Source organism: Protopterus annectens, chromosome 1.part2, assembly GCF_019279795.1.
Source record: "Protopterus annectens isolate FY-2018-M chromosome 1.part2, PAN1.0, whole genome shotgun sequence".
Lineage (NCBI taxonomy): Eukaryota > Metazoa > Chordata > Ceratodontiformes > Protopteridae > Protopterus > Protopterus annectens.
Window position 1 is genome coordinate 943,673,333 of NC_056727.1, and position 14,323 is coordinate 943,687,655.

At 43.4% G+C, this 14,323-nt stretch overlaps 1 protein-coding gene across 1 annotated transcript in view; it reads right to left on the minus strand.

The window, feature by feature from the left end:
* Window positions 1-14,323, minus strand: part of WDR43 (WD repeat domain 43) — a 1,886,673-nt gene that overhangs the window by 1,384,989 nt on the left and 487,361 nt on the right. Inside the window, exon 5 of the mRNA XM_044059887.1 lies at window positions 5,410-5,549. Coding sequence (XP_043915822.1) covers window positions 5,410-5,549 — 140 coding nt within the window. The remainder of the gene's footprint in view (window positions 1-5,409; window positions 5,550-14,323) is intronic.

The following is a 14,323-nucleotide window of genomic DNA, read 5'->3' on the forward strand; positions in this document are numbered from 1 at the left end:
TTGGTTTGGAGAATGCAGGCTTTGGGGATCATGCCATCCTGCATTCTACTAATTCTATATTAGAGACTGCATATGAGGAAACTTCAATGGTACCTAAAAAGTTTATGGAGTCAACACTAACAGCCTGGAAACAATGATTCCTCTCATTCCCTGACTACAACAGGAGTTTCTTTGGTGGGTAGAGACATGTCACCTAAAACAAGGGAATGTCATTCACTCTACCCCCTGCCACCCAAATCCTAACTACAGACGTATCAGACTATGCTTGGGGAGCCCACCTGGCAAGGAGATGCAATTACTGGTGCCAGGCACTTTGTAAAGACCCTGGTCGCAGTAGATAAGCCAAAGAGCAGTGCATAGAATTGGTAATGCAAAAAACCTGCCTTGAAGCAGAGGTATCTTCTGCATGATTCCCTTATTGGGATATGCAGGTATGCCTCAAGTCTAGAGTTACTAACCAAGCATTCTTGCCTGGCATAGGCAGTAGCTGTTGTAAAGTCAGCATTTTGAATTTTGGAATGTCCAGGAACGTGTTCAGAATCGATAAGTCCAATATTGGACGCCATGAATTGTCTTCTCTGGGTACCAGGAAAAGTCGAATAAAAACCTTGTCCTTTTTCCTTTTCTGGTACCAGTTGAATAGCCCCCGTATCCATGAAGGACATGACTTGTTTCTGGGCCTCTGCCCACTGGTTTTGTGGCAGATCCGGCCATCCGTGTGCAACTGGCAAAGTATGGAAATTAAATCTGTACCCCTGGGATACTATGTTTAATACCCACTTGTCCTGGGTAATTAACTGCCAATTTTGAGCATTAAATGCTAGTATTCCCCCCAAGGGGGCTGCCAAAAGATAAGTGCTTGGAGATGGTAGAGGAAAGTCACTTGAGACGGCTTACTGTAGGGTTGTGCTTTGCTTCCTTCAGATTTGGAGGTGGAGGCACCCCACTGCTTTGACCTGTAAGAACCCTGTGATTGATATCTGGAGCCTTTTGAGCACCTGGGTTTGCCCTCAGTGGCTCTGACACAGGAAAGGACCAATTTTTAGTAGGCCAGTGCCTACTGAACCTGGGTGGCTGCACTTGCAAGAAATCTTTTACAGTTTGCATAGATTTAGCTTAGTCTTCCATTTTCTTTAAAACCACTTCAGCCTTATTACCAGAGTATCATGCTGCAAAGGGGAATCCAACAATTTAGCTTTAACATGATCAGGCAGATTTTGCTCCTTGAGCCAGGCATGCCTTCTAATCACAGATCCAGTAATGGCGGCCCTACAGGAGGCCTCCAAGGAATCAAAACCACATTGCAAAGTATGCTTTCCAACCTGTTCTGAATGCAATAAATCCTGTGTAACTATTTTCCACACAATCAGAAATTAACATAATTTTCTGTTTCTAGTAAGCCCATAACATGCTGTTGATATTTAAGCGTATGAAACTAGCAGTTTAAAGCCCTGATTGCCAAGGTTGCAGACGTATAAACCTTCTTATCCCATCTATCCAGCGCCCTGGAATCTCTAACAGAAGGGGTAGGATTTTTGAATGTAGAAGCCTTAACACCCTTGGGACCCTGAGAAATAGGATCAGCAGCGGGATTTTTGAAAAGAAATTTGTGGGGGTCAGGAACCCTGTAATATCTGTCTGGCTTACTAGGAGCCGAAGGCAGGGAATCAGGAGCCATGCTTGATTCCGAGAACACATCAACAATGTCTAACACAGGAGGTACAGCCACAGGCATATGCAGAGGAAGAAGGAAATCCCTAAGCCTCTTTTTTGATTCAGAGAAGTCCTGACTCTCCCAGTGAAAATGTTCCCTTAAAGTATGCAAAGTCTCTCCAAAAGAATAATCCTCAGGAGGAGATGCAGATGGGATGGATTCCTCTGTATCAGAATCCTCAAAGGGTGGAACAAAGAAATCTTGATCAGAAGAGGAATCAGAAGAAATGAAAACCTGATCTGAAGATTCATAATCAGTGTCTTGTCTAGGCTTCTTAGCAGGGGGGATTGGGAACCCCTGATCAAGGTAATTAAATCCTCAGCCATTTTGATAATCTGTTTTTTAGGCATAAGGGCCTGAGCATGTGGCTCATACGCTGGTTTTTTAGACATAGTTCTTGACCTTGTTTTTGCTGCTGGCGTCTGTTAAATATAAAAATGTTGAGGCCTGAAAACACCCTCAGAAGGCGGTGCCTGCTCAGCGGCTCCGGACCCATCCAAGGGAGACATCCGCGGGTTCAATACTCTGAAATCTTGCAGCATACCGAACTCCGAATGGGTCTCGGTAGAGGCATGCGACTCAAAAGTAGCGAGTATCAGGGGCTGCGAAAGCGCCTCACTGAGTACCGGCGAACCGGGGACTGGCTTAGGAGAAGCTTAGTCAGTTTTGGACCTCTGTCTGTCTTTTCCCTTGTGTTTTTTTTGTGAACTCTGGTAGTCTGATTGCTAACCGACGACATTTCAGGATAGTTAAATCTTGAACCAAAATATTTAGAAGCAAAAATATAAAGACGCTTAACAGTGCGCTGGTTAAAGCTAGCACAAAACCGACAGCAAGGCAAGTTGTGATCAGGGCCTAGGCAAGGAATACAGTACAAATGAAAATCCTTGAGGTATTTGCTTCCCACAAGTAATGCAATTATTAACTATTACTGACATCGGTAAGGAGCAAGAAAACGTTTCCCCAACGGGGTACTTAAGCTTTAGTTTGAAGACTTCGGTTCTGAAACTCGAATACGAAAATTTCAGGAGTCTGCCGACTGGCACTTGCGAACTGCTTCTGCTTCAGGCACCGCGAGGCAAGAAAGACTGAATAAAATGGCATCGGCTGCATGTTTTATTCCCCTGATGACCTGATGTCATGGAAGAGGAGACAGCAACAGACGCAGGACCCAAGACTTTGTTATTCAGACCGACAGAGCAACCTGCCAGCAGATTACTCAAATGTAATGACTGCAACAGTGAAACATGAAGAGCATCACACTTTGGGTGTCAATGTCTCCCATCACCCCTAGATGGGACTGTCTCATTGCAGGGAAACAAGCTCAGGGCTCCCACTCATTCTGCATAACAGTTGTATTTATTATGCACTTTATTTTTTTTGTGTGCACAATGGCCAGTCCGTGGAAAATTGTCTTACATGAAAACGGTCCTTGCCTTACATGAAACCGGTCCTTGGTGCAAAAAAGGTTGGAGACCGCTGCTCTGTGCAATCTGGAAAAAAAAATAGATGAAAAGCTTAACTCCAAAACCACTTTAGGCATAAATTAGGTATGCTTTTTTTTTTCTAGGAGGGACGGACTGAACTGAATTTCAAGATCCCAGGCTACCATAAAGCTAGTCTGCAAAGGGGGGTAAAACCTGCCCCCCCCCCCCAGTTGTGCATCACACCACTGTGGTGTTGCCTGTGACTATTAGCAGAGGACATGGAGTTCAAAGATGGTTCAGCCACAGAACATTTAGAGGCATCTCTAACCTTTTTGTGCTTTTAACAATGTCTTGCTTGCTTGTTCCAGAGGCCCTGTACATGCACTCAATGTAAACACAGCTCTCCAAGCAAAGTCTAATAAATACATAAATGGTTACAGGAGGATAGGGGCTGAAACAAAGGAAGACCTAGGTTGAGACTCAACTGATTCATCCCAACTCCCTTTTCACAAACTCCAGCACTGGAATTTAAAATAAGAGGGGATGTTGGTGTAGAGTCTAATGTGAAAATCCACTGAATCTTCCTCATGTGAAGTCTGGCCAAAGGAATCATGAGAATTGCGGAGGCCATGAATCTTAGAATTCTGAGATATTACCTGGCACATGCTAGAGTCTGGATGCAAAATACCAGAAATTGTTTACTGTAACACTTCACTTTTGTCTTGAACAAAATACCATCCTGAGTGCTATATCCAGAAGACCTCTCAAAAACACTAAACTGTGGGATGAAATGAGAGAAGATTTCTACTTATTCACCTGAAGTACTAGGCTGACAAAAGGGTATATTCCCCCAAGCCAAAGATTCTTAACCTGTGAAGCAATATGAAAGGGGAAAAAAAAAAAATCAAACAATTATATGAGGAAAATGCAAGTGCCCTGAAACTTGCACTAGGCTATTACAACAGAGACTTTGTAAACACCGTTGGATCTGTAGATAACCCAAAGTGCGAGGTAGAAAACTCAAAATATAAACTAGACAGAAAAAACAAAAAAAAACATCTGAAATCCTTGATAACTGGAATGCAATGGTAAACATTTAAAATTTAAAGCTTCCAGAAAACTGAGGGGTAAAATGAGAGAGAAACTGTAGAAATAACATACTGAATTCTGATGTGAAACTTCAGAAAAGTCTAGGAACACGTCTCCAGGTTCCTTATTTCTTAGGTGCCAGAAAGTTTCCTGAATAAAATCTTTTACCTCTGACCTAGAGGAACAGGGTCAATAACCCCGAGACAGCATCTGATCTAAGACAGGAGGAAACAGGAACGTTTGGCTGGGTAGATGTGGAGTAATCCCTTGAAACAAACAGTGGAAGGAAATTCTCAAAGCTAAAAGTAAGAAAATTTTGAATGAAAAAAAAAACAGCTTTCTTCACACACACACAAACAATGTTGACAGAAATTCCCAATGGGGTACTCATCTGCCTCACAGAAGTGTTAGGCTGACCGATCGATCACCTGAAGCCTGCAGGTGAGCACACACTTCAGCAACAAGAAAGTTCTGACACACTAGTCACTGATTTTAATCTAGGACTGTAATCATGACCCAGAATTTTTACATAAATTACAATATCATCCTACACCTACAATCTGGGCTGCTTCTACACTGGGTGTTTAAACCATAAAGAATTATCTTAAAAAAATGTTTCTGCTGTGGAAGTCAGTCTGATGCTCTACTTCTCACCACAGAATCAGTGATAACTTCAGCTAGAAGCTGAAACTAGGACTTATAATTTCTACTGGTGAGATGTCAAATCAAAAACTCAAAGGGCATCGCAAAAGTAAGCAGCAGTGAAATGTTCATACAAGCCATCATTCCAGTGACCCCCCCCCCCCCCAAAAAAAAAGTTAAAGTTCTCCAATCTGAATTACTTGTCCACATGTCAGACATGCCTCCACATCTACGTAACTTTCATGGAAAACACTGACAAGTATCAACGTATAATCTTAATGCATAAGCTGATCAACAAGAATATACCCCCTTGGCAACTCGATAGCTAGTTATTTCTTCCCCACCAAACTAAACCCCTCACTTCTGCAAAATCCCATTTTCAGTGACATTCACATACCTGTGCAAAAGCAAAGCATCTATATGCATAGCCTCAGAGACAATCCCTCAAGCCACCAGCAAATATCTTCCTCTAAATCAAGACATAAGGTACACCTGACACTAGTTTATTAAAAACAGGATAAAAAATAATCGTCATACCAGACACTGAGAAGTCTATCATCTGTTGCTCCAGAAAGGAAGTAGAGACCTGTGATACCATCAAACGGATGACTCTCGCTTGAAGGCTGAACTGTGGCAAACATCAAGACAGACACTGCTGACGAGTGGCCTGTAAATTGCTGGAGAGAGAGAGAAAGATAGAGAGAGAGAAAAAAAAGGCAATGATAAACCAAGTCTGTCCACACTACTAATGTAACTTGAGAGCAGCCATCTGGGTAGCAGCAGAACAATTCCAATTTAACAAAGACCAGTAGACAAATGCATCTAAAGTACAGTTTTGTAACTACCATAAATGTAGATGTTAGAGTGTTCACCCTGCTGCAGTCATCACACTTGGGTTATCCTGCCATCAGGCGGTCCCGCAGTCGGCCTGAATTCCAAAGTCTTGGTCCAGTGTCAGTTGCTGTCGCTTCTTCCCTGACGTCAGTGCGCCAGGGGTATACAAGAGGCATCCGATGCAATTTTCTTCAGTTTTTCTTGCCCCAGATGTCAGCTGCTCCCAATAGGTAGGCAAAATATATATATATATATTGCTAGATAAAAATAAAACAATACCTTTGGGCACAAGCAAATACACCACAGAGGTTGTATAAAATAGAGTGGTATAGATAAGTTCAGCTAGTTTAGAGGGGATGGAGGGAGGGTAACCTGGACTGCAGCAGGGTGAACACTCGAACATCTACATTTATGGTAGGTACAAAACTGTACTATGTTCATCGTGTTACCCTGCTGCAGTCATCACACTTGGGTTGAATCCCAAAGCTAAGGATGGGAGGTGGAGTTAAACAGGGTTAGAAGAAGCTAGTAGGCCCTGCAAAACTGCAGTGGCAAAACCAGCTCTAGTCTTAGAATATAGAGTATAGAGGTAAGTAAGTGATAGTGGTTGGTGAAGGTGTGCACTGAACTCCAAGTTGCAGCTTCCAGAATATCCTTGGTTGGCACTCCCCTGAGAAAGGCTGCTGATGTAGCTGTAGCCCTGGTGGAGTGGGACCAGTTTCCCATGATGCGTGTAGCAGAAACGTATGCAATGCCCTATCCATTTAGAAATAGTCTGTTTTGAGATGGCTTTTCCTTGTGATCCTGTAGCATAGGCTACAAAGAGCTGTTCAGTTTTTCTGAAAGCCTTAGTTTTATCCAAGTAGCAACGTAATTGCCTGTGAATGTCCAAAGAGTGCAGGTGTCTCTCCTTTGTTCTGGGGATTTGGGAAAAAAGGTGGGCAAATGAACGGTTTGGTTTAGGGCAACACTGGATACCACCTTTGGCATAAAGGAAGGGTTAGTTCATAGAGACTCTGGCTTGATGAAAAATGAGGAAAGGCTCCACTGCCATTAGTGCCTGTAGCTCTGAGACTCTTCTAGCTGAGGTTATTGCTAGTAGCAGGGCAGTTTTCCATTAAAGAAATTTTAAATCAGCTGAAAAAGCTGGTTCAAAGGGCAGCAGTGTAAGCTTTTCCAGAACAAAGTTGAGATCCCAAGTAGGTGTTGGTGCTCTCCTTGGCGGTCTTGTGTTCTTAGCCCCCGAGGTATTGTCTTAGGAGTGGATGTGAGAATAAAGGAGGATCCGTGTTGTAATGAGCTGAAATTGCTGAGGCGTGGATCTTAATAGATGAAAAGGAAAGTCCTTTGTGCAACATCTCAGTTAAATATTGTAGAACCTGAGGAATCTTTGTATCAAGGGGATTTTGGCCTTTAGCCTGGTTCCAGGCGCAAAATCTTTTCCATTTGTCTGAATAGGTTTTCCTGGTGGTGGGCCTCTTGGCCTCCAGAATGACATCCATAACAGCTTTGGATAGAGGTGTTGGCTGGTTGTTTAGGTAATTTGCCATGCAGCCAGGTTTAAAGTCTTGAGCTGGCTGTGTAGAATCTGACTGTCTCGCTGGGTGAGCAGGTGAGGAATTTGTGGTAAAATCCATGGTGGGCCGTGGGCCATGTTCTTTAGAATTGGATGCAATGCTGGCGTGGCCAGTCTGGTGCAATGAGCATCATTTGCGGCCTCTCTAATCTGACTTTCAGCAGTACCTTTGCTAGAAGAGGCAGTGGAGGAAAGGCATACACTGTTAATGTTTTCCAACTGAATGAGAGGGCGTCCACTTTCCAAGCTTGTAGATGGAATGTCCTTGTGCAAAATTTTTGAAGTTGGTAGTTTTGGGGGCTTGCAAACAGATCTATGTCTGGGTGTCCCCATTTTTGAGCTATCATTGCAAATACTTGTGGATCTAATTTCCACTCGTGTGGATCCATGAGGTTTCTGCTTAGGTAGTCTGCCAATGTGTTTTTCTTTCCTGGCAGGAATTGTGCTTGTAATCGAACCTGGTAAGACAGTGCAGTGTTCCACAAGGTCATTGCTTGCCTGCACAGAAGGTAGGAATGTGTGCCCCCTTGCTCGTTTATGTACCACATATTACTGTGGTATTGTCCGTCTTTATTATTAGTTGTCCTGGGTATAAGAGGTCCTTGAAAGCTGTTAGGGCATTCTGTACTGCTAGCATTTCTTTTTGATTGATATGCATGTGCCTCTGATCTGTAGTCCATTTGCCCTGAATGCACTGTCCTGCCATGTGTGCTCCCCAGGCATAGTCCGATGCATCTGTTGTCATAGTTTGCCTGGCTGTGAGTAAGGTGAAAGGCTGACCCTTGTTGAGGTGACATGCCTGTGCCCACCATAGAAACTCCTGTTGAAGGCAGGGAATGAGTGGTATCATTGTTTCCAAGCTGTGGCGAGTCCACACGCTTTTCAGGTACCATTGTAATTTCCTCATATGCAGTTTTGCAAATGGTATTAGTAGTATGCAAGATGCCATGAATCCCAAGGCCTGCAGAATTTTTCTTGAAGGGAGTTGGGTCTTTGTTGCCATTATTTTAAAATATTGAGTCAGTTGTTGCTTGTCTGGCGTGAGATAAGCCATCTGGGCCGTTGTATTCAAGCTGGCACCCAGGAATATTATGTTTTGTGAGGGCACTAGTTTTGATTTCTTTTCGTTTACTGTGTACCCTAGGCAACTTGGAAGGTATTTGACAAATGCCAGATGCTTTAAAAGAATGTCCTTGCTTTCTGCTTGAATAAGGCAGTCGTCCAGGTACGGGTATATTTGAATTCCTCTTTGTCTGCAGTATACAATTACTGGTGCCAGGCATTTTGTGAAGACCCTGGGCGCAGTAGATAAACCAAAGGGCAGTGCAGAGAATTGATAATGCGTTGAACCTGCAATGAAGCGGAGGTATCTTCAGCAATTTTGTCTGATAAGGACATGCAGGTATGCCTCCTTGAGGTCCAACATGACTAGCCAAGCATTCTTGCCCAGCATGGGAAGAAGCTGCTGTAGTGTTAGCATCTTGAATTTTGGTACTTGCAGATAGGTGTTCAGAATTGAAAGATCCAGAATGGGTCTCCATGCTTTGTCCTTTCTTGGGACTAGAAAGAGTAGAGTAAAATCCTTGTCCGTGCTCCTGTGTAGGTACCTGTTGAATGGCTCTCATGTCCATGAGAGCTGTAATTTGTTTTTGTGCCTCTGCCCATTAATTTGATGGCAGGTTTGGCATGCCTTTTATCCTTGGTAAGGTATGAAAGTGGAATCTGTATCCTTGAGAGACGATGTTTAGGACCCATTTGTCTTTTGTGATGATGTGTCAGTTGTCTGCAAAAAATGCTAATTTTCCTCCCAAGGGAGCTGCCAGGAGAGATTTGCTTGGTAGTTTGAGTACTGAGTCATTGTGTTTGTCTTCTGCTAGCTTGGGGCCTGTCTTATCCTCCGTTCTGGGTATCAGTACCCCATTCGTGAGGTTTGTAAGGGCCTTGTGACTGACCTCTGCCCCTTGGACGTCTGTATTTACCCCTCTGTGATCTGTCAGAAGCTGGAAAGGACCAGTTTTTTATTGGCCAATTTCTGCTGAAACGAGGGGGTTGTACCTGCAAAAAATCCTTGACCGTCTGCATAGACTTTGCCTTAACCTCCATTTTCTTTAAAACCTCTTCTGCTCTGACACCAAATAAGACATCCTGCTGTAAAGGTGCATCCAATAATTTTGCTTTAACATGATCAGGAAAGGTTTGTTCTTTTAACCAAGCATGTCTATGTATGACAGAGCCAGTAACAGCTGCTCTACAGGAAGCTTCCAACTAATCAAATCCGCATTGTAAAGTATGTTTGCCCACCTGTTCAACTGCATGCAACAGATCCTGCATTTCCTTGAATTCAGACTGTTCAGTATGTGTGCTCATTTTTTGTTTTAATTGAGACATTAGGAATTGCTGATATTTCAGCATGTGAAACTGACAATTTAATGCTCTCATAGCCAGAGTTGCTGAGGTGTACATTTTCTTTCCCCATCTATCTAGGGCTCTGGAATCCCTTTCAGAGGGCACATGATTTTTAGCCATAGAAGCTTTAGCTCCCTTAGGACCCTGAGAAATTGTTTCTGGGTCAGCCACAGAGCTTTTATAAAGGAATTTGTGAGAGTCAGGTACTCTGTAGTATCTGACTGGTTTGGCTAGAGCAGGAGGTAGAGAGTCTGGATTTAAACTATACTCCAAGTAAACATCATCCACAATATCTAAAATTGGAGGGATAGCAAGAGGTCTGTGCTGGGTTAGTAAAAGGAACTCTCGGAGCCTTTTCTTAGAATCAGAGTAGTCCCGGCCTTCCCAGTGGAAATGCTCCCTCAAGGTATGTAAAGTTTCCCCAAAGGAGTAGTCTTCAGGGGGAGATGCTGAGGGAATAGAGTCTTCAGCATCAGAGTCTTCATAAGGTGGAAAAGAGTAACCCTGTTCCTCAGAAGAATCTGAGGAAATTGAAACCTGGTCAGAGGAAGAATAATCCTCCTCTTGTCTTGGTCTTTTATCAGGAGGGGGATGGGAACCCCTGATTAGGGTAATCAAATCTTTAGCCATCTTAAGCATCTGTTTCTTAGGCATGGGGCCTTGAACTGTAGACTGATGTACAGTCTTCTTAGGTTTTAAAGGAGTTTTAAGCTTAGCATAAGATTTAATGGCGAGTGTAGTCTGTCTGAAGACACCTTCTGCAACCGAAGGTGTTTCCACTGCACCAGGGTCTACTTCTGCTCCGGTGTTGGAAGATGGCTGCGTCGGCCTAGTAGACTCCGCTTGAGAATCCACAGCTGTCTGGGGTTCCAGTTCTGCGGTCGTCAGGGGCTGCGTAGGCACCTCACTGAAAAACAGAGAACCGGCGACAGGCCCAGCAGAGGCCTCGGAGTCTGGCTTGTTCCTAGGCTGCCTGTCCTTATCCTTGCGTTTTTTATGTATGCCAGTCGTCGGCTGCTCCGACGGCATGATATAATTAAATTTCCTACCAAAGTAATGGCGTGCAAAGTCAAAACGGCGTTTGATAGTTCATTTATTAAACCTAGCACAAAACCGACAACCTGTGACGTCGTGGTCTGGGCCTGGACAAGGAATACAGTAGGAATGGAAGTCCTTATGAGGTATTTGCTTCCCACAAGAAATGCAATTGTTAACTTTTTCTGACATCGGACTGAGGCAAGAAAAGGTTCCCCAACGGGGTACTTAACTTTAATGAAGACTTCGGACTGAAATTCGAATCGAAAATCTCAGGTGTCGGCCGACCGGCACTTGCAAACTGCTTCTGCTTCGGGCACCGCGCAGCAAGAAAGACTGATGAAAATGGCGGATGCCTCTTATATACCCCTGGCACACTGACGTCAGGGAAGAAGCGACAGCAACCGACGCCGGACCAAGACTTTGGAATTCAGGCCGACTGCGGGACCACCTGACGGCAGGATAACCCAAGTGTGATGACTGCAGCAGGGTAACACGATGAACATCTATACTGTTTCAGTCTGCAGCACTAGGACAAACCTAGCAACTTACATTTCTACAACTACTGCTAACTTAAGTCACATCTGCACAATCTTACAAAGTTACAACTAAAAAGACTGCACGCACAACTAAAGGTTTGCTTCCAATCCCTTACACAACTGACCTTCCTTCCCCAAGTATTACAAGATTTATTCACCATTTGTTGACTAGATCACTGATCCAGGTGGATGGTTTTCAAACCAAGACTGGAAAAAGTGAGTAATAAAATAGTTTATAGTTCAGATGAATAATACAAAAACAATTAAGCATGCAAAAATATTACAACATTGTAGAATGTTAACACCAGAATCTAATACAATATTTACCATGTAAAAACATAACAGAACACTAGAAGAATAAAAAAGAATCTACCCAATATAGAGGTATACACAATTTTATTTATAAAAACAGTGTAGGTTAATTTAGGCTATAGTGACAAGAAAAATGAACAGGATGTTGCAGGACAGGTAGAACTGAATTGTACAATACAGGGAAGGGGGTTACCATGATGGTGTGGAATTGGGAGACCATGGGAAGAAAAGTTAACATGGATGAGGAGGGTACAGGTTAGAGACTGGACAAATATATGGGGCAATCTAGTGTGAATGCTTTAGCATTAAATTACGAGGTGAATATACATGGAGGAGGCCAGCGACTGCAATGGAATTATGGAGTTAAAATAATGTTTTTTGGAGAAAAGATGGATTCAATCCCATACTTTATTTTTTCCTGGAGAGGCATTATATTCCAAGCATATATCAGTGGTTACAAAAGAAACAGAGGTACACACAATAACCACAGACATACAAAATGAAGTCCAGCAAGCAGTTAAGTCCTTGTCATAGGTCAAGCTAGAATAAGCAAATGGAAACATGGTAGCAGTCAGCTGCCAATGATGACAATATACTGTTTAGTGAGCCTGTATTTATGCAAAAGACATGGATATAGGTGTTTAATTCAATAAAAGTAAAGAATCTTAACCTGGACACTCACCATCTTAGAATACTTGTATTTATCATGCACTTGCACTGTGTAGAACTGGCTACTGCAACTATCAGATAGGAAACTGGCAAGGCTGTGCAATGGACCATGGTCCAACAAGGTTGGTAAAAATTTTCCTGGGACTCCATATGAGCAGACATTTTTGGGATTGTTCTCAAAAGAGGTTTTCATATATATGAAAAGGTCTTGCCTACAACTTGTATTCATCACACAAAAAAAAAATTTTTGAATCCAAACTTGCTTGAGAAAGTACAGTTTTGTACCTACCATAAATGTAGATGTTCGAGTGTACACCCTGCTGCAGTCATCACACTTGGGTTATCCTGTCGTCAGGCGGTCCCCGCAGTCGGCCGGAATTCCAAAGTCTTGGTCCGGCGTCGGTTGCTGTCGTTTCTTCCCTGACGTCAGTGCGCCAGGGGTATATATAATGCAACTGACGCCATTTTCTTCAGGTTTTCTTGCCCCAGATGTCAGGTGCCCCCAAAAAGGTGGTACCAAATTGAGTAAACTTTGCACAAACACAAAATCCCTTCAGCTATAAGCAAATACATCAGGAAGGTATTGAAGAGATTTAGCCAGTAGATCAGAGGGGATGGAGAGAGGGTAACCTGGACTGCAGCAGGGTGTACTCGAACATCTACATTTATGGTAGGTACAAAACTGTACTATGTTCATCGTGTTACCCTGCTGCAGTCATCACACTTGGGTTGAATCCCAAAGCTAAGGATGGGTAGAGGTATCAGAGGAGGCTAGAAGGCCCTGCAGAATTGCAGTGGCGAAGCCCGCCCTAGTCAGAGTAAAGTGGTAAGTGATAGTGTTTGGTAAAGGTGTGTACTGAACTCCAAGCTGCAGCTTCCAAAATCTCCTTGGTTGGAACCCCCCTGAGAAAGGCTTGTATATCAAGAGGTCGTCTAGATAGGGGTAGATTAAGATCCCTTGGAGTCTGCAAAAAGCTACCACTGGAACTAAACATTTTGTGAAGACCCTCGGGGCAGTGGAGTCTCCAAAAGGCAAAACCAAGAACTGATAGTGTGAGGATCCAGCAGAGAATCCTAGAATTTCCTGCATCTGTGGTAGATGGGAATATGAAAGGTAGACATTCTTTATATCTATGAAAGCTAGGAATCCCTGAGAGAGAACGAGGGAATAAGTGTTTTCAAGGTAAGCATTGTGAATGAGGGAATTATTAGAAAGTTGAGGTAGAAGAGATCTATAATAGGTCTCCATGGGCCTTCCTTCCTGGGAACTAGAAAAAGGCTAGGGTAAAATCCTCTTCCTTTTTGTCCTGGGGGAACAGGTTCGATAGTGCCCTGTTCTAGAAGGGATTTCAGGACTGCCGGGAAAAGGGGGGAATTGACTATTTGTGGTAGAGGAATACTCGTGAAGGAAGGCACCTCCTGCCAGACCAAGAAGTACCCTCCTCTTGATGATGCTTAACACCCAAGAGTCCTTTGTCATGAGTTCCCAGAAGGGAAGAGAAAAATGCTGGGAAAGGGGGGGGACCAGGTAGGTTGCTGAAGTCACACAGAAGATCCCGTCTTATCATGAAAGGACTGTTTAGTCACTTTGGAGGAACTGGCAAGAGGAGAAAAAACTGTTTAGTTTTCTTAGGCCTTTTTCTGGGGGTTATTCTGTGGTGCTCTGGATTGCCTGTGAACAAAAACTTGTTTTGCAAGGCAGTTCTTGTGACACTTGGGCACAAGGTATACCAAAGTATGTTTAAGGTCCTTACGTTCTCTGCTTTTGTCTTGTAGGGATTTTAAAAAGTCCGCAGACAGTTTGCCAAAAAGGGCAGTGTTGTCCAAGGGGGCATCTACTTATTTAGCCTTGATGTCCTCAGGTAAAGGCAGAAGTCTCAGCCAGGCAAATCTTCTGAGGGCAGAGGAAGCAACAGCTGCTCTAGATGCGGCTTCTACAGCATTACAGCTTCACTTGATAGTCTATCCATCTGGGAGGAAGTAGCAAGCAGGGAGGATGCTAGGGCCTTGTTTTCAGAATATGACATGTCTGAAATGAGTTTGGAAATTTGAAAGGAGTTCCACATTACAAGTGGTCGTG